General features: G+C 39.5%; 1 protein-coding gene across 9 annotated transcripts in view; it reads left to right on the forward strand.

Annotated features, from left to right (window-relative positions):
- Window positions 1-21,670, forward strand: part of LOC146364522 (membrane-associated guanylate kinase, WW and PDZ domain-containing protein 1-like) — an 88,036-nt gene that overhangs the window by 31,791 nt on the left and 34,575 nt on the right. For all 9 annotated transcript variants that reach the window (XM_084915904.1, XM_084915896.1, XM_084915897.1 and 6 more), the window contains exon 3: window positions 19,841-19,960. In XM_084915904.1, the coding sequence (XP_084772030.1) occupies window positions 19,841-19,960 (120 nt within the window). The remainder of the gene's footprint in view (window positions 1-19,840; window positions 19,961-21,670) is intronic.

Genomic DNA, 21,670 nt, shown 5'->3' on the forward strand with positions numbered 1-21,670 from the left:
ACTAATACACAGACCTTCTCTTCAAGAAGCAAGAGATGGCTGCTCTCTTTAGCTAGAAGAAGGAGGGGGGGCATCTGTATGTGATGAACGGACAAGGTATACGAGAGGAAGGAGGAGGGGGCTGCTCTAGAGGCAGAGCAGGTTTTTAAGAAGGGGTTACTACAGGAGAGAAGAGAAGATATGAGGAGCTGAGAGGGAATGGAGAGGGGGGGTCATCAGCCTTGAATACATGGAGGTCAGGTCCAGATGCTGCTCAAACAAAAGGGCTTCTCTGGGGGAACGGCAGGGGGAAGCGTGGCACTCGCCATTGTGTGTGTCGCTGCATTGCAGGGTGCTGCTGGGGAGCCTCATGCTAATGATGGCCATTCATTCTTGTAACGGATGAGTGGGCCCCAGCTTCTGTTTGCCTTCTTTTCACATACACACGGTTCATATTTCTTTCGTGACCAAATATCAGCTGCGTTAACACACAATTCTCTCTAGAAAAGGCAGAGGAAGGAAAAATGATGGCTTCTAAGCTCACTGAGGAAGCTGGGCAAATATGTGTTTTTGCATAGTAATGATGCATGAGGACAGGTGCAGCCTCTGTGTTCAAGGACTTTGTGAGGTTTATGTTTAATGCATGTGGTGTTTGTTTTTAATACATTTTGCAGATACAGTCACAAATGACTATTATTTCCTACTATTAGAGTAAATAACAGAACCAATTTTCAAATCTACAAAAGAACTGCAGATCTTCTTCCTTGTTTGTCACTGTGATTGGCAAGTGGGTGAAAGTCAGCCCTGGCTGCTATGGTCCTATGTTGTTTTGTTATTGACAATTTCCTTCAGGCCCTTTTCTTATGGTACACTATTCAGAATTACCATTGTCAAAGCACAACCTCTGTTTCTCTTTCTATTTCTGCACTTGGAGGTAAGAACAAACTGTACTCTGAGCCTGGTCTTACATCAACTCAATCAATACTGCTGAAGAACCACTGTGATCATGAATATAAAGTGAGGCTCACAGTAATGTTATTGTTATTTAAAATCCTCATTCTGCTTTCCTCATCAAGCTCATCCATGTAAGACAGCCATGCTTTGATCGTGTGAATACTCAAGTAAGGATGTGAAAACCGTTGAGAGGCTAGTCTCAGTCACTTGGGTCAAGTTAAGGTGATCGGGCCCTGATTAATGAACCACTAGCTTGTTCTTTAACTTTAGACGTATTCATATACTGTAGTTCTCTCAGTTTAGCTCGGGGTGATTGCACTCCCTGCATGCTCAGACTAGACTCGTACTTCAGCAACAGTAGAGCCCTTTGCCTCACATGAAGGGAAAAAAAAGCATGTGTGTTTAGAGAATATTTTTGACTAGCTGGCAGTCAAGCTAGCTGGTTAGCTGTTAGTGCTGTGTGTGACAATGACACCTCTTTTGAACTTTTTGAGTTCAATGAACTAAATTGTGTAAATAAACTGGCTGAACAAGGATTCTTTGTTGTGATCATGAAGACTAGTCTGTGTGTGTGTGTGTGTGTGTGTGTGTGTGTGTGTGTGTGTGTGTGTGTGTGTGTGTCTGTCTGTCTGTCTCGTGATGATTTGGATCTGCTGTGGTGGCCAGCTAGTCTACATTCTAGCTAGCCAGTTCCTGCAAGCAGTGACCATGACTGTGGCTCAAAATCTCTACAATCAGATAAAGTCAATCTTCATATAGCTGCGGTATCAGAGTTTGGATCAACACTCCCTTACTCATGATAAAGCCATAGTTGTTGTCAAATTGCACCCAGATTATTGCCCGACTGGTGCATTAACTACATGACATATTAAGAATGGACCGAACCTCATAATGTCCTTGAGGGCTTTTCTTTTTTATATCGTAACTGGTTAATTGAGTAGTGCATTTGTCCATTTTGCAAAGTGTAAGTGATGAGCACATTTTTACATGGCAAATTGGTTGTGTTTTTAGAACTATTTTTAGAAACATTACATTTCAAGGTTGGCTTGAAATCCTTTAAATCATTGATTTTTGTACACATTAAACAAGTTATTTATATTATTTATGTGAACATATTCATCATATATATTTTTTTTATTATTCTAAGTATATGGTACTGTTAGACATAATCTGTTTAGAATGAGCCTTCCTGCTTCTAGTCATTAAGCTAAGCTAGGCTAATCTGCTTGCTATAGTTTCATTTCAGTGTGCATATATCAGAGTGCTTTTGATCTTCTCTAACTCTCACTAATTTTTCACTGCAGCAGTGCTATTATAAGTTACTTTTTTACTTCTAGTTGTGGTACAATGAGGGCTTATGTTGAAGTTGGACCAAGTGAATCAGAACAAAAAGCTGCAGTCCTCTTCCCTCAGGGATGCTCCGGGGTTTTGTGGTCAGGATGCCTGGGCAGCAGTCCATGTCTGCACAGGTACAGACCTGTGCTTACAAAGGTTTCCTTTGGTCAGCCATTAGGAGCTTAATCCCTGAAAGTTACTAATTAAGTCAAGCCTCTCCGGACTAGTCTGGTCAAAGGATAGTAAACGGATCCAACCAGCAAACGCTGTACATAAGCATTTAGTAGACTATATGTGGCAATATATGTGGTATTGTTCTTCTACTGTATTCCCCTCTCATCTTTCTGTGCTGTATTCCCTTCTTTAACCCAGTGTTCAACCTTAGGGAGGTTTTCTCAGTCAAGGCACCTGCACAAAGCTGGCTGTATATCATGAGGGACCATGTGTTAGGTAATGCCAAGAGTCTATATTTATGACTAAGATAGCTGGAGAAGGGTAGAACAGAAAGGCAGATGAGAGAGAAAGAGAGAGAGGGAGAGAGAGAGAGAGAGAGAGAGAGGCAGTGGGCGGGAGTATGCAAGGGGCTGTGGGGCTGCAGCCATTGGCCTCAGACAGGAACTGGAGTGTGAATAGCTCACATTGGCTTAGCCTCTAAGCTGGGCTGGACCTCTAATTTGCTCTGCTTGTGCAGCTTTGAAGAAAAACGGCAGCTGCCTACTAGCTGCCTGCCTGAATGAGTTTGCAAGCTGGGAGCTAGCACTTGCTCACAGACAGCTGGATGATCCATGGATGGTTTGGATGGAGCAAGAAAAGCAGAATTCATCCTGCTTGGATTTATCTTTTTGAATATTTCTGTGGAATAACCAGAGAGAACGGGCACAGAAGCAGCGGCGTAGAGGTAATCTGTGACATTTACTACTTCTCCTGGGAATGATGCCGTGTCTTCCGGGATTACGTTGAAAGAGATGTGGGTGGGGAGAATAGATGGATACACAGAGGCAGAAATGCAGGCAGGTGGATTTTTAACAGACTGTGGGAACCGGTGCTTATGCAGATTTGTGGTGTGATATTGATAAGCTGTGATGTGTTGTGCTGTGCGTCTTTGATGACGGCGGCTCTCTTAATCGCACACACATGCATTATTGTCAGTCTGAGCTGATATTTGATTAGCGGCTCACTTTAAACACTGATCTGTTGACACACTACCGTAGGAGGACATTTTGCCCTGCCCCTGGCTCCTGCAGCTACATCTTTTTCTTTCTGTCATCCACCTTTCCATTTCTCCCCTTCTTTGAGTCACCCTTTCTTGTGCACTAGCTAATCTGTTCTCCTCTCAGCTTTGCCTTTTAAATGAAAGCTCCTTTCTTCCTTTCCCATTTTGGGTTTTATTTCTGCACCGGTTTCTAGTAGAAGGCGAAAAACCCCACAAAAACCCCAAACTGAAATCTTAATGTTATTTCATTAGATTTATAGCTAATAACGCTTCGGATTTTATATGCTTGCCCACTATTCATTTTCAGTTACCCTCCCTTATTCTTCGTCCCCATATTGAAAAGGAGGGAGCTGTGGAAGCAGCAGGAGAGCAGTGGCTGGACTCGGCAGTGAGGACTGTTGTGGCGCGAGCTGAAAGAATGCCCTGTTGTGCTGGGCAGCAGCAGTATTGTGTGTCTGGCCTCCTTCTCTTTAATGGGCAACTCCATCAATCCTTTATTGAAACAATCACAGCGAGAAACCTTTTCTATGTTTAATAATAATTAAATAAATAGGCTCTTTGATACACAACCTGGCCTCTTCATAAGTAAAGGGCCGGGTATTGTTTGAAAACTATTGTAGCCCCAATAAAATAAAAGTGCTACACACAGTGCTGGCAAAATACTTTCTTGTGAGAGCATGATTTTTCTATATTTCATGAAAGCAGCATTAAGATCTTTGATGTCTTAAATGTTCAACCTCATCTAAACATTAATAGTTGTAAGGAAAAACACATAGGCTGTGAAGATGGTTTCATATTTTATTTAAAATGTTACCATCTGATCAAAAACCAAATAAGCAGGTAGGTATAAATCGGAAACTGTTCAGGTTGAATAGCAGGGCTATCCAAGTTATTTTCATAATACCATTTTCATAATAAATATTAGCTTATAAAATATTAAAAACTACAGATGACAAATGTCATTTCCAAGTCCTCCAGGCCCTGTAGTAAGCATTCTGTCTGACAAACAGTCCAGAACACAAACATATTTAATCGTGTAAAACAGAGAAAAGAGTGAAATATTCAGATTTGAGAAGCTGAGACTGAAGAATCTTTTGCATTATTACTGAGGGTGTTTTTTGGCATTTCTTAGACCCATTAGCTGACAGCCATCCATACACTCACACAGTTTTACTACAAAAATAGTACTGACATACATGCTTACGGGTGACACAGATACTCTACGCATTTGTTTTTGATAGTTTTTCAAATCTGCCTTTTTTTTGCCTCTGTTTTCTTGTGTGAGACAGGAGGAGGCATTGCAGCACCTTGCTGAACCATCCCCAGCACACTGGTAGTTAACTGAACCTGCTACAGCATGGCATGCTCCTAGCAGCTCCTCAGCCCCTGATAGGATCTGGAGTGGGATTGCTATTTGCTTAATCATTAATCTGAGGGCCTCCACTACATTGATTCTCTCCCTGTTCCCCTTCATCAATCATTATGGGCCAGCATTTCCTTTAATGGGGGATAGAAGTGCTGATTGAACGCAGCCATGGTACTGGGGACATAAAAATCATCTTGGTCCTGATCAGGGCTACAAAAAACAGGTCCAGAACCTGTCCAACTCGGCAACAGCAGCAGACTTCTAGCCTTCAAGCATCAGAATGAGGCTGGATCCTTTAATTAATTTTATGTTCAAATTATGTTCCTAAAACGTAAAATAGAAAAATATCTTATAATATGATGTATTTGTCCTATTATCTTTGCTAAAGACTTGTCCAGCTCACACCATAATGGATGCAAATGGCCACCTAACCATAGTTTGCGGTTGAGAAGCTTCCATCATCTGACCAGTGTATTAAGGGACTACTTGTGTGGATGAGGCCTTAAAGTGCTCCCTCAATCAATGCAGCTCCAATAATTGGCTTAGAGGCCCAAGACAGTTCCATGCTAACTCCCTGCGCGACTGTTTGCTTTCTCTGCCCCGCCTCCGCTCGGTCTGCTCTGAGATGTTCATGTAATTTCTTCTAACGTCACCTCTCAGCCTCTGTTTTCATAACACACACCCTCCCCATCAACACAAAGATGTGTGTTTATTCTGGAAACAATGCCCCAAAATATGCTCTCGCTGTGGTTTAGATGCTGTACACAGGACTGTTACGAGCACGTGTGATAAGATTGGGTTTCTTAAGAATATAAAGTTTGTTCTTTTATTTTATTATGACTCTAATTAAATAAATAATCCAGCTGCTGTTTTCATTACTGAAACACTCAGAGCATTGTCTGACATTAATTTGCTAAAATCCAGCCATCAGGTTAATCTCGCTCTCAGGTCAGTGCTTGTTCTTTTGTGTTCTCCCTCCTGCTATGCTCACGCTCACAACCAGCAGGGGTTAAAAACAGCAGATGTTTGGCTGAAACGGTGTGCGTGTGTCCCCGTGTGTGTCTGCAAGTTTGCCTATGTCTGCTAGACAATGAGTGGAAGCTCCTCAGACCATCAACAGCAGGAAGGCGATTGAGGGTATCAGATGTCACCAAAGTGCCGTTGGCCCACTGCCTATTGTTAATACTCAGGACGGTTTTCACCTGGATTTGTGTGCGTTCGGATGCGATTGTTGTTGTGGTGGCAGTGGCGTGCGCACGCAAGGAATGTTTTTTTTGCGTCATTTTACAAACTCATTAAGATTTCGCTGTCACTGGCCATTTGTCTTTGATATCTGATATATACATTTTGTATATGGGAGAAAAGATCTCAGCAAGTCAACAGAGTTTCAGGTCATGTAATTGCAGTCAGAGAGGTCATCTTGGCCCCAGGTAACTGAACCATACTGACCCAAAGGTCAGAAGAGGACAACGTGAGCACGGGACGTAGTCAGCTTCTCGCACTTTGCTTGACATCCTGCATTTCACCTTTCAATGTAAATAACAACATCAAAAGAGGAACGATTTTGCAGTGAGAAGCAGAATCTTATCAGATGGCTTCACATGAGCAGAAAACAGACTCTTCAAACTGCACTTTTTTGCTTGGCAGCCTCAGCCCATCCTAAACTGTTATAATAATAAACATGTTGTTGTTTTTCGGCTTTTGAAAAATTCTTCAAATGGCCCACGGGAGCCCTTTCAGTAATGTACCACAAACCAAGTCTCAGGTGAAACAGCTAAAATATTCTACAAATTCAGGGTTTGGGTGGGTCTTCTACTGATAGATTACTAGACTTAGTGCAGATTTACAGTAATCTATAAACTGTGCTGGTGTTTTGTTTTGTTTTTCTATGCATTTGTGTTCATATATAAAATACAGGTGAAGTAAACCTCAAATATTATTTGCTATACCTACAAATTGCTGAAGCAACTAGATTATTCTCTTTATTGGGAACCCACCCATATCTTCACCTGGTATCTTGGGGTAAGCAGGATTTCACCCCTTAACCTGTATACCTGACGAGGTTAGCTACGACCATCCAGAACCATCTTGAGCTGATGTTGGCTGCTGTGATTATCTCCCCAGTGGCTTTCTTCAGTTGTTTGTTCGGGCTCCAGCTGGATTGTCTGAAAAAATAGCACAGTGATGATGCGATCCTTCGGCCTCATTAGGCAGATCTTAGTAACTGTCTTTCTTCAGTCCATGAGATGGATAGCCTTTCACAAACTTGCCCCTCCCAAGGCATATATATTCACCATAAGCAAGAGTTCATGCAAGTGGTTGTTTCTGTTTTTTGAGTAAAATGCTAATGTACTAATGTGAAAGCAAGATCGTGTTTACAGTGTTCATCATCATCAAGTCGTTTTCGTCACCTCTGAAAAAAAGATTTTGGTCCTAGATTTAAATCCAATGGTTAGCATGGTTAGCATGTTCTCCCTGTGAGCACATGGATACTCTTGCTTCCTTCCTTAGTCCAAAGACATGCTTGCTAGGTTAACTACTGATTTAAAACACTAGCCTTCCATGCTAATATTTGCTAATTAGTGAGTTGCCATAGAAATCCATTCAACAATTACTGAGGTGGGCTAATTGAAAACCTGAACATACTTTATTTCTTTATGCAGTAGATAGTGATGCTAATGGAAAAATCACAGATCATCACTTTGGAGTTTTTATCGTCAGAAATCCAATATTTGTAATATTTCAGGTTGGACAAAGGAAGATGATCAGGTCACAAGAACCTTACCATGCTGCTGACATAGTCTACCCATAAAACACTATAATTATAATATGTAATTTAAATCAAATATTTGAAAAATGCCCATTTCAGATATTCTCTACTTTCTTTCCCCTTTATTTTTAGCTTGTAAGTGCAACATTAGAACCAGATCTCACCTTTATTCCTTTTACTCATGTATAGTGCATTATGTTAAATGTGGATATCCCTGGTAGGCCTGAACCACTTTTATACAATACAAACATTCACTCAGCTACATGAATGAAATATTTAGTCAACCTCCACAGACAACAGCTTCTCCCGCAGCACAAACTCTCATAGCTTTCATCAGGCCAGCAGAAAAGGCTGCTGTGCAACTTAATTGCATGCAAAAAAAAATGTTTCTTCTTCTTCTCTTTTTTTTTTTTTTTTTTTTTTTACAGTGTAACGTAAAAAGACTGTTTACACTGGTCAAACCATTTTTATGTTTATCTGTGACCTTTGTGCAAACACTCACTGGTTTGGTGGTAGCTCAGTATTTGTGTTGATGATGTAGAGCAATATAAGATGAAAAATATGGATTTTTCACTGCCAAAACGGTGAAAGTTAAGCCTTGTGCATTGTAAAAGATTCAGAAGCCAGATGGCCTTAGAATCTGCTTTTCTCTGAAGCTAGATAAAATGGCCTCTAAATGTTTTGCCGCTCATCACTCGGGTGGGAGCTCATTTACAGCGTGCAGAAGCGTTCAAATAAATCTGGAGAATGTAAACTTTGAATTATATCCAAGTCAAACTTAAGATAAATGGAAGTGGAAGTTGATGTGAAATGTAGAAATAAAGTTCTCTAAAGCAATTCTCTGTATGACTTCATGCGAAAGCTTAAATATAATAATCTTGGCCAATGTAATCCTTGAAGTCATGGAATATAAATAAATCAGTCATCATATTTGTGGCCAAGACATGTCAAGGAAGAGGCCTGGAGATGGTAAGACCAGCACAGTCACTCCAATAGTTGCTGATAATACAATTTCCTTCTATTTGTGGCACCTAGCTGAGAAAAGAGGTTTCTCTTTTGAACAATTTTGAGTCTTTCTGAGCTGTGAGCCTTCATCGCATACATCCTCTTAACCCCCATACGCTCCGAGGCAAAGACAGTTGCTATACGTGTGAATGAATCACCATGAGGATGTCCATTTAACATAATTATTCCAGTACTCAAAGCATCTACTCTAAGGTGAGGACATTCCTCTAAGGTGTGCAACTTCAAGGTCTGTAATTAATTTCATAGCACAGCTCAGATGCTCCTGCAGTTTATGGTGCATGTTCAGTAGCAGTGAGTGAGTGGCCCAGTATTAGGAGTGAGGATGTGGGTCACAGCATGCACTCAAACAGGCCACTTCAGGGACACATGTCCCTTGCTCCAGAGCTTTTTATGAACTGCCAGTGAGGACAGAAGCTGGCTTTGCTAGCTTGATATTTATAGTCCATACTCTGAATACACTATATATATGTATTTACATGCTACTTCTGCCCTCTATCTTTGTCTTATGTTGCTGAAAAAGGTTGGGACACTGGCCACATACAGCTCACAGCTGCTCATTGCAAGTGATAACTTGTTCAGCCAGGTTGTCACTACTGGATTCAGCATGCAGAAAATGGGCACCGGATGACAACTTTAGCTGTTAATACATTGGAGTATTACCTGCTTTATTCTCACATCAGCACACTCAGACTTCACAGAGACTTTGTAGTAGGGAGCTAAAGACTGTTTAATGTCCTTACTGATTGCATTTCATACTGATTTGAGTTTTCCCAAGCTCCCCTCTTGGGTAATGTCAAGAAAAGTTCATAGCTGCAGCGCATGTGTGAAAACAGCTTCTTCTGTGCATATGTCAGTGTGGGTGCTCAAAACGGCATGTACGTTCTTGTTGTTAATTTGGTGTCCTATACAGATTGGAGCTAAATTTAGATCAAAGTGCAGCAGTGATAAACGTAGGCAGATACGCAACACTCTTATGGTTGTACTTCACTTCCTATTCAGGAAGGTCATTAAAACACAAATGCATAACAATACCATCCAGTCTATTGCACAATAATTTAATCACTCTGCAAACTGGAAAAATCTGCTTTACAAATCCAGCATTACTGCATTAGATTGCTTCGAGTTAAGTGAGTAGTGGGTCTCTTTCCTAAATGCTCAAGTGCTGCAACTGACCACTTTTGCGTTACTGAACAATTTGTTGTGCTTTATCTACGAAATTAAAAAAAATAAAACTGAAGTCTAAGATAATTTATTTAAATTGCTTTTAAAATTATTTTTTAATGAAATACAAGAATGTTATTTAATCAAGTGAAAATGTCAAAACAATCTACTGGCTTCAGTCTCTCAAATGTGGGTTTGCAACTTTTCGTTTTGTATATTTGTAAATTAAATCTATCAGTCGATTTATGAATGTTAATTAATTGTTTGGGATTAAAGAAATCACCTTTGGCTCTGGAAAACTGACAGCTGTGTTAATAAAAATACATCATATAACAGCATATTAAATATTCTTTAGCAACATATAAATAAAGCATTTTTTTCCGTCAAAAAGGCAGAAACGACTGAGCATCAAGTGATTTTGCTTGTTAAAGGACCTGTAACTGATTATCCGAACTGACCGATTCATTTTTGCCAGTCATCTAATCAGTTCATTGATATTGCACAGAAAGGTGTTGCAGCACTACAGTGGCACAGTCGCAGAGATGATGTTAATGATGTGGGAGAGGCGAGGACAGGCTTGCCTGGACTCTTTCATCCTTTTAGCAATGCTCTGTGTGTCACACACTCAAACATGCACATATCCAGCTTCTTAGAGAGTGAGATGCAATTCACTCAACATCACAACACCAAAACAACATGACGGTGGAGATGTGAGGAAAACCAGAGGCGTGGTTGTATGTTTGAGTGAGAAAGTGTGAGTTGTTTGTTCTGCAAGAGATGTCACGTGGCCATTAGGTGATTATTTTTGTTGTGTGTGTGTGTGTGTGCTGTGTATCTGTGCTGCCTTCATCCTCCTTCACTCTCTCATTCTCTTCTGTGCTGTTCCACCATTTGGCAGATGCTCTCTGTCATAACAGCCTTGTACGTCCTCTCCCTCTGGGAACAGACCGGAGCGGCTGATTGACATTAAGAGAGAGCTAGGTACTGATTGGATGTTATGTGTTTGGTTTGTAAACTCTGCAAAGAGCTAGCAAAGATACACTTTTTGTGGTGGACACCTCAGCTAGAAGTGATTTGCCGGGGCCTGCCCACTAAAACCCAGAAACGTTTTCAAAAGTATCAAGCGAAATAGACAAATTAACCTTACGTGAAGTGAAAAACCAAGATAAAAGAGAGGAGGTGATCGTTAGGCACAGACCATTCACAGCAACATAAATGTTTAACAAATAAGGAATTAGGAAAATGTGTGAGATACTTAGATTCTTAAAAACAGTTCCAAATGGAGAGTGACATTTACAATTATTCATTTCAAACTAATGTAAAGTGCACTGAAGGGGATAGGTGAGTGACATGGGTGCAAATTTTCCTTGATTCTATTCCATATCACTAATGGATATGACGTAAAAAAGATGTAAAAAGATCCAAACCTCACTTTAAACAGTACAGGCAAACCTAATGCTTTAAATGTTCTGCTCTATACCTTATTTCAGTGTATACTAAAGTAAAATAACTAACACTGACTAACGGTGGAAAATAACAGATAGAAAAGTTCACAGTATCCTCAACAAGCCTCAGTATCACTATCATCAGACAGAAATTACCTTTACTGACTCATCCGCTTATATTAGAATCTTTTCAAAGTTTTACAGCCTCCTCCAGAGTAAATATAGCAGACTGACAGCCTACAGTTGCTGCAGATGAACAGCGGCCACCATAGCTAAGATTATGCACTTGAACTGGGAGGGATGGCGAAGCAGACTTCAGTTGACTGCAATCTGTAATCCACCCACATCTAGTGGTGGATTTTTTTTAATTTTTATTTATTTATTTATTTTTAAAGATTTTGTTCTAGCAAGTCAAACAGTGATTTGTTAACCACAACACATTGCATCACATGACTCTTGGTGAACTGGCTGATCTTTCGTATTTTGTGCAGCAGTCAGGCCTGCATGTTTAGCATGGCACGGTCTACTACTTTGACACTGATATGATAATGAAATGTCTGTTTTTAGTGAAATATTTCAACAACTGTTGCATTAATTTTTATGACAAATACAAGTCTCCATCAGCGTGAACTGGAATCTTGGTAATCTTGTCACTTCTTATCCAGCTTGGCAGTAGTCTCTTAGTGCTCTGTCCAAAATCACTTCCTACTGAATGTATAGTCTGCTTCATTTAATGTGCACTATTATATTTAGCAGCCTGAATTCTGAATGTGTAAATTTATCCACGAGTGCACAATAGAACCAAAAAAGGGTGCCCATAGCAAGTAAGTACGGCTATTTTTGCTAGAGCCCCAGAGTGCAATGGTGTTAAAATGACAATGACTCAACCGCAGACAATGATGATGCAAAATTACAATGGTTTGAGTACATTGACCACATTCTCAATTTCCTGCTCACTGCAGAGCAAACATGCCAGCAAAGCAAATACTTATCTGGAAAGCATCCTGGAAGCTTTTTAAAAATTTTTATCCACGATGAATTTCTACTTCTCTGTATCCCGCTCTTGATTTATTTTCAAACACCTCAATATTCTCGCATCTACTACCATGCTGAGATTTGCATATTTAAACCCATATATGTGTTGATAGAAAAACTCTCCTCAAAGAAGTCATTAACAGTGGCTAGGAGGCTGCAGAAGTTGTGAACTCAAACGCAGATGAAATTACACAAAGCTGATCTGTGACGGAATACAATTGATGGATTTCCTGTTTGATGGCATACCCAGCTTATTTGCACAGGATATGCCTCCAATAATTGTTATTTCAGCCCTCACTGTGCAGCTTTAGATAAAGGTTTGTTATTCCCGCTAAAATCTTGGGTTTGTCCCGTGAGCTGAAATGAAACTGAAGTACTTCAGTTCACTATTTTGTACCTTTGGGATATAGCCAAAGACACCTTCAGCTAATATGTGACCAAGGTAGACATTTAAACCTTTTGGGAGGAGGGGGTAAAATTTTGTGAAGTAGTATTCATGATGAATAAAGAATCACAGAATGGTTAAGATTAACGACTGTTGCGTTTCACCCATGTAAAATTCTTTTGTTTTTGAAAATGTCTCTGTTTTTATACATAAATGAATATTAAGTAACCCAGCAATAATTGGGGATAATAGAAAATACATTTTGATACATTTTAACCAATGATATCTTATTTATACATATGTGTTGCATATAAGCCATGTGTATCATTTACTGTTACAGACACTGCAGCCTGCACCACGCTACTCAACTCGTCCCACGAGCCTGTACTATAATTTAACGTTGTACCTGCAGTAATATCATATGCATGGGATATACAGAAGTTATGAATAATTAAGTATGGTAAAGTAATATTTGTATTTGCTGTTGCATCACTCAAGATATGCACTGTTACAGACATTACAGTTCTGAAAAAGTCGACAACGCCACACATAACATTGGTGATTTTCATACATATATGCTCTAAATAACATATCAAAAATATTCTCATTAATTATAAGCTTTTTGTTTTATTAAAAAAACTAACATTGAATTGCTCTTTAAAAAAAATCAAGGAATATTGAAAAATTTCAAAGTGGGTAAAAATCCCTTGCTTATCACACTCCAGCCTGCAAAAGTAGAAATATCAAGGTTTTTTTTTTTCTTTGTTAAATGTTGTATTTAACAACTGACATTAGAGGAAATGCAAATATGTTATATATCATAATTCCAAAGGTATTTACAGTCTCATAACCCATAAAACCCTCAACATTAGCTCAAAATAATATGTACTGGGAAATAATGTGTTTCAGCAGAAAACTCCCATGTGTGTCTGTGTGTCTGTGTCTGACCTGAGCAAGGAAAAAAAAATATTGTTGCATATCCTTACTTTGTTAGTCAGTTAATATTCTCTATTGAATAGCAGCCTGTGTTACACTAAGAGTGAGAACTGATTGATGGGGTTTCTTTCTAATATTGTAAGATCTTTACCTTACGATAGAAACCACCTTGAGTTAAATGTTATTATGAATTGGCTATGTAAAGAAAACTGAATTAACAATGTTAGCAATTTACTAAACCAACCCTATGTCATCATATATTTTTTAACATTGAGTGGATTTAAGAAAAATGTTCAAACAGTAGTGAACACACAGTCAGCAGCAAGTCCCTGTGGTAGCTTCAGTCTGGGTGAGATTAGTATGTTTGAGTTACTGTTGAAGGAGCTCCTGTGTACACTTGAAGCCTGACATGAAGCCTCTCTATCGGGAACAAGCTGTCTAAAAAACAGTCTCAGCCCGTCACTGTTATATAATGCTACGACTGTGTTGTTTATGAGTAGCACAAAACGCATTGTGCTAGATTTAGGTTTTACATAAGCCATTTTTAATGCTTATTGCTGCAAATTACAATAATTATGTAGCACAAAGAGCAAAGCTTAGAAAATGTATATAAGCACTGCCAGTATGGTTTCACTATTAACAAATAATGATGTTTTAAAAATCAGGATGGGTGTATATCCAGCAAAGGTACAGAAATTCAGAAACATTTCCTTAATCGTACAATGAAATGCTGAATTACTAATTTTTTGAATGTGCATGTAGGTTCTGGTCCGTAATAATTGAGTAAAACAGATTTTTAATCACTAGAATATCAATTGGATATACAGGGAAAGGAACGGGAAAGTCAAAAATTTAATCCACTGTATAGTCTTGCAATAGTGCAATGAGTTTGTGAAGCTTATAATGTTTGTCGAGAGAGCTCATCCATCCATTTGTTTAGTTTTAAGCTTTGGATTGTGCTGCGGTACTGCCTTGATTTATTTATTTTTTATAAGGGGTTAGTGTTTATGTCCACCCTCTGTACCAGACTTGGTGAAGACTGAGTATTTACATGCACTTTTTCATATGTTCTCTGAGCAAATAGTGGCTCAACTTGTATATGTTAGTGTTAAAAGTGAAGGCGTTTCCAAATGTGCTTGTTTCTTATTTGCCATCCGTCCTTGTACAGGCTGTTTTCTCACAGTAAAACAATAAAGTCCATTGATGGCCGACAGAGTTAGTTAATCAGAGTTGGGGTCAGGACTCACCATGGCACTGTCATTGTTTAACTGGACAGAGAAAATAGACACTGACCACACTGATAATTTAGAGTTGAGTCTGACATCACTGCTACTGACCTACTACAGTGAAAGCATTGAAGCTGTCTGTGCTGCTGTTTATTCAACAGGGATTATTTCCTACACTTGATAAAATGCCTTTAGTTTTGTTTATGAATCTGGCGGAATAGACTTTTCTAGAAAGACATCAGTGATTCTTAAGAGCACAAATCTCCTCATCAAGTAGACTGTCAGACGCTGAGTTTTTAAATCTTAGCTTCGCAAAGTAATTTGTTCTGTGGAATAGCAAAGGGGAAACATGGCGATGTAAACGAACACACAATATTAATTTGTCAACTGTCATGGATTTCACTATCATATTTAGATATCTCTGAATGTATCAAGGTATTAGGCACTGAAATTAATAAGTAAAGCTCCTTTATAGTGAAACGGGATTTACAGGAACAGGAAATGTTTGGCATTTTTCCTTTAGGAATTAATAAAATGTTTCCTTTGTAATATGACTTTTACAGTAGACTACAGTACTGTAAGGTTTTTCATTGCTGGATTTTGACAAAACAAACATCACTGTATTCGTTAACACTGCAACCCTTTGTTTATTTTATTAAAACATGCAAAGCACTGACTGCTTCTTGTTGATTATTATTCACTGAGAGGGACACAGACTTTAACATGGCTGTGGAAATAATAAAAAATACTACATCATAAATTTCAGAGCAGAGGATTAAAGGCACTGTAGCACTGAAGTGACTGTTTTTCTGGTAACTTAAGCTGGTGTAAGTTTGTAAGGCATAACCGTGGAGCTGTGTCATTAGATAATTGTTAACTTGACTCCCATTCCCTGGTCACTGGATTAATAATCCATCCTAGAGCAGGGCGATATGACCAAAAATATTCATCACGATATACATTTGAAAATTTGCGATAACGATATAACTGACGATATAACTGACACTAGACAAAATACTTTACAACTCCACAACTTTATTAGTGCAAAAAAAAACATCATTGTATTTTCACTTAAACAAGCAGCTGTTTTATGTGAATTAGTTATATAAAAATTTAACAGTGCAAATTCCTTGCTGACAGTTTAACCAAAAGGCATTTCCAGTGGAAATTGGCCGACATTTCCTCAGCATAACCATGTATAATATCCACAAAACTTAAAAAGAGGTTATACATACACAATACGGTAATATTATGTTGAAGCACAGTACGTATCACTCCGCCAGGCTCCTGACATTATGATAGCCGTAATGCTCCGACAATCCATCAAGCAGTCCGGGTTCGTAGCTTAGCAAAGTCGTACTAAAACATTTGACAGATTTTCGAGCGCCCTGTACCACATAAAATCGTTTCGAGGTCAGTAAACACAACCAGAATTCATACATAAGGCCCATTGGATTATAAGGGGCACTGTCGATTTTCAGAAAAATCGAAGGATTGATTTTAAGTGTGCCGTATTTTCCAAAAAACACGGTAATAACGACGGCCCGCTAGCAGGCTTAACCAAAAATAGTGCTTTGTTGTGTGTCTGACGGACGAAAGCTAAACCAGTTCCACACCACTGAAGTTGCAGTATTTTTACAAACCAGTTCTGGTTCATCCGTTTCATTCAACGATTTGCTTTCGCCGCCATGCTTTTTCCGACGTGTGCGTATGAAAACAAAGGCACTGCGCATGCGCGTTTAACCCATACTCTATCGCGATATTTCATTTTTCTATCGTTGCCCAAAATTATACCGGTATTACCGTGAACAGTATGATATGGCCCAGCCCTAATCCATCCATCCATCCATTCGCTTCCGCTTATCCTTTCCAGGGTCGCAGGGCGTGCTGGAGCCTATCCCAGCTGTCATAGGGCAAGAGGCGGGGTACACCCTGGACAGGTCGCCAGTCTGTCGACCTGCTAACACATAGAGACACAGACAACCATTCGTACTCACATTCACACCTATGGGCAATTTAGATTAATCAATTAACCTATCCCTCTTAACTGCATGTCTTTGGACGGTGGGAGGAAGCTGGAGTACCCACGCAAACACGGGGAAAACATGCAAACAAGACCCCGGCCTGATGGTGGAATTTCTTGCTGTGTGGCAACAGTGCTAACCACTGTGCTACAGCCACTACAAGAGTATCAAGTTGGGCTCACTCTTGGGAACAAGAAGATACAGTAGTGTGAGACGTTTACTGCAAAAGAAAAAGATTGTGGCTTGGATTAAAATGGACCCTCTTCACAATGTTAACCACGTGTTAAATCTGATTTAAAAAAGCTATTTTAACCATTTAAAGACAACCTTCTTCTCTGCAAAAAATAGGTTTATCTGCATGACACTTTTACATTATTTTTAAGGTAATAAGTACTTTATTTATCCCAAAATTTGGGATAGTACTCAACTACTTTAAGGATGAGGCTTTTCATCCGTACTGTAGTTTTTGACTAGTCTTTTTATCCTGAGCCATTATAAACAAGACATCACATCATTACGATTCCTCAGTTGCAGTGATGGTCCTGGAGCAACATTGGTTGTGACACGGCTATCTCAGATCGTTCCACCTGTTAATTCTGCTCATTTATAATGCTGATAACACTGACCAGTGATTCAGCTACTAAAAGATCCAAGCATGATGATGCTGGTCACAAAAGATCCTTTAAATGTTAGATGTTGTTTATTTAATTGATTTATTTCATTCCAGAATTAGTTTAGGTGTGAAAAATGTAAACTATAAATTTCCAGTAAAATTCTTCTTATAGTTTCTGCTTTAATTGACTACAGTGTAAGTAAGCAGTGACCCACGGTGACTTTGTTTGGATTGAGATCCGGTGCATGGGGATTTATGTTTGCGACTTTATTAAATGCACCCAAATATGATGGCATTTTGGGAATGGATTGCTCGCAAGCAATAAGAGTGGTCCTTACTTTACTGATGCAGCTCCACTCATGGGGTTTAAAAGACAAAAATATTTTAAGAGAATGTTGTTTTATATATGATGGTGTGCTGATGTAACAAAAGCTTTAATATTTTATACTGCGGGCACATCAGAATTAGTCAGCCTATCAGAGCTCTCTACTGTGGGGAATAGCCCTGAATAACAGCTCCATTCCCAGCTCAGCAGACAGTGTCATTAGAGCACACCGAGCCTCAGAAACATCATCTTCCACCATGGGACCACCCAGTGGTATGACTCAAACTCCCAGAGACAGTTACTTTCATCTTATCGTGATCCACTAAGAGGAATAAAAAGCATCACTTTGCTCGTGTATTGCTGCTGTATACAGACAGTTTAATGATTTATCATGTTTTCTTCATGTGAGTATTTTTACTCATGGTTTAAATCTTAGACAGCCTTGTGTAATAAAATTTCCTCCTCCCTTATCTATTTATCTCGAGTATCATTTTCAAAATGGCAGAAAGGAAAGCAAAAAAGAATCGGCGTTTCCTTTGCGGGGCAGGTGTGGGACTTAACAGTGCTTGGTAAAGACTTGTTTGTGGGCTGGATGTACCTTGAGGGATAGGCTGTGTGCTTGCATACTGCATGGGCTGAGGAAAATAAACATGAAAGAGTCTTTTTGTACTCCTCGCTCGACTAGAACAGTGACTTTAAACTATGTGAGAAGCACAATTACTGCACCCGTCAACTCAAAAGCAATTCAGTGATCCCCTGACGACAGAGATTAACATTTGTATTTTTGCCCATACACCTATATTATATGTCCAGTCTTGATTAAATGTAAGTAGTAATGTTAGTAGTGAGTGCATTATCAGATTGAATATTCAGTTTGTTTTTAGTGTTAATTAATCTGAAACTATTCAACCATCCAACAAGCAGTTCTGAAGGATTATACTGATAGCTTCAGTTGTGTTATAAGGTAGCGATTTCTTTTCAGGTTTGAACTCCTGCTTAATTCAGTGAGGTTCAACTGAATGTGGCCTGCAGTGCTTCACACTGGTGCAAGGGTTGCGTGTTACATTCAAGTCTCTTGTTTAAGCCTGGTTTTGCAGTACCTCCTGTGTGTATGTAAATGCTCCTGTACTGATCACAGATGGGTTGCAACTTCCATCAACCATCTGGCACGTCAACTCATCTCCCTTCAATAAAGTCAAAGACACAATGGCCCCATGCCTCCATTGTCTGGTGTCAGCTTCCTCCTATAAAGTGTTCTCAATACAAAGTAAAACACAGCAAACCGCTAATCATTAACTCCAACAGGAGATCAGGCTCAGGGCAGTTGGGCCAGCAAGAAAGACAATGATCAGACTTCTAATGAGCATTTCTTTCAGAATTATGTCAAATATACTGACTTTCAGGTATAAGCTCCAGCTTTATTTTGTCTCAAATTAAAAGGCATTTGTTGTACTACGGTTAAACCGAACGGCACCTCAAAATGCAGTGTAGCTTCCAAGCAGTGAGCATGCATGCTTTAACAATCGATAATAATTTAGTTAGGATCCCTTTGGCAAAACGACTCTAATAGTATTATGTCAGTCCATTTTACAATTTCAAACTCACCATGAAGAAATTGAGAGATTGATAACACTATCAGGACTAGTGTATTGCTAAAGGTGACCTTTTTTCATCTTAGCGGGCAGCACTTTCCCATGAGACGGAGCGATGGCTCAAGATGCAAAGCCTTGATTTAATTTCCTGACGTAATATTCACAGCCACTCAACAGACACTGCGCTGCCAGTGATGGCTCTGAATTACAATCACACCCTCTTCATTTCAGAACACTTTGCTGTGGCTGGTCATCATCTCAAAAAGCTGAATGAATCTTGCAGCGCTGGCTGCATTTCTAACATTAATGACAGATTTTTCAGTTGAGAGAGAGAAGTATATTGAGCATGTTGCGCAAGGAGGAAAAGTCTTATTTTACTGTCATTCTATCCTAAAGATAAGGGTTGACTTCTGCAGTTTATTATTAAACTATTTTGTTTTTTTTCCTACCCCTAGGTACAACCCGCCCCCCTAGAGACGGAGAGGTCCCAGGGGTGGATTACAATTTCTTGTCTGTGGAGGAGTTCCTAGAACTTGAGGAGAGTGGCACGCTACTGGAAATAGGAACATATGAAGGTGAGGAGGAGGAGGGTGATGATGATGATAATGATCATAACTGGCACTTCATGTGACTCATGATTGCGCAGGTGTCCTCATTCTCCACAGATACAATGAGCGTAGCAGCCATCACAGTGTTTCCTACATGTAGGCAGGCTACAAAAGCATGCATTCAGTTGATTCTGATTATACAGTGCATGATGGGAGGAGATGCATCAGGAGACAGCAGGTCACTCCACATCTGGCCCTCTCACTCTGATTAGGACAGTGCTGTGCAGCGCTAAGTCTCATACTAACACAAACCTGTGTGTTTGTGTGCGTTGTTGTGGGCGCGTGCGTGCTTGTTCACAAGGCAGTGTGTTATGCACACAGATTTGTGTGTGTGTGCATGGGCTTGGTTGGGAGGGAATGTTACGACATTAATCTGCTTGGCACCGACTCTGCTGTGTGTTGGCACGTTTCTTCCTTTCACGCAGACAATGTCAAATACCTATCCACAGGAGGCTGTGGCCATCCACGCTAGTAGATGAAGATTGGATGATTGATTCTCAGCAAAATCTGTTTGAGATGTTCAAATATCTCTAAATATAACTATAGAAATAACTTAAGAAAATGCCACTCTTTTTTAAATTTGATTTTAGTGGAAGAGTTGAAATGAAGGGAGAGGATATAACCAAATTTAAATGATGGCTTGACCATCTGCCAAATGTTCTTATCTTCCTTTTAAGTTTAAAGATCATACGAGTCATACGGGTCACATGCATGAAAATGTAAAGCTATAGAATCCACATGGGTAGCTCAGCTTAGCATAAAGGGGGGGGGATTCAGAATTGCAGTTTGTTTTTGTTTCTGGATAGGGCAGGTTACCCTTTTCTCCCTGCTTCCAGTCTTAAGTCAAAGCTCATCAAACTGGCTGCGGGGTGTAACATACTGTATTGATTTATTGAGTTTTGCAAGGAAGACAATGAGTATATTTTTATCAGGCAGGCATGCAATAATTCACTGCTTCTGGTAATAGCTGGAAGTGGTTCTTGTTTACGGTCAGTTGCTTTTTTTTTTTTTTTTTCTTTTACATCTCAGATAGGCTTGTAGGTGATTTTTTTTTTTTTTGGGTAACCCATGGACGGAGCTAGTTGTTTTTCTTTTCTAATGCGAAGCTGCGCTAACTGGTTCGCCAGGCCAGTTTCTGCTGCAGAGTAGTTAATTGATTGAATGTATGGCTATTGAGTTCACACTGGCATTATGTGGTGTACATAACACTATACAGCATATACATTATATACTAACTTGAAGAGTACTTTGAGGACTCAGTTTCCCACAAAACCCAGACCTTGTGATCAGACCAGCGTTATATTGAACAAGCTATTTCTTTGTTTGTGTTAGATTTAGCTTAATCTTTGACAATCAAACACTAAGTAGCTTGTCACGCGATACTAAAAACATACTCAAGGATGTAATATTGATTCCCACTTCCCCAAAACAATTTTTTTGGAGCTAAAAAGTGGCTAAAACAAGCTGTGTGCTGAGCTGGTCCACAGTTTTGATCGCTATGCTTTAAAGCCTCAAATCCAAACTAAAATCTTTTAGCTTTCCAACCAGCTTCTTATTTCTGCAATTTCTAGTCACATTGTGGTCCAGCTTTGTCTTTTCCTCCTAGCGTAAGATTAGGAGGTTTCATAGACGCTCTTCCTGCTTATCTTCCTGTCCCCAACTCTTTCATTTTTATCC

This window comes from Perissodus microlepis, chromosome 20, assembly GCF_051167445.1.
Source record: "Perissodus microlepis isolate ML-2025 ecotype Zambia chromosome 20, ASM5116744v1, whole genome shotgun sequence".
NCBI lineage: Eukaryota > Metazoa > Chordata > Actinopteri > Cichliformes > Cichlidae > Perissodus > Perissodus microlepis.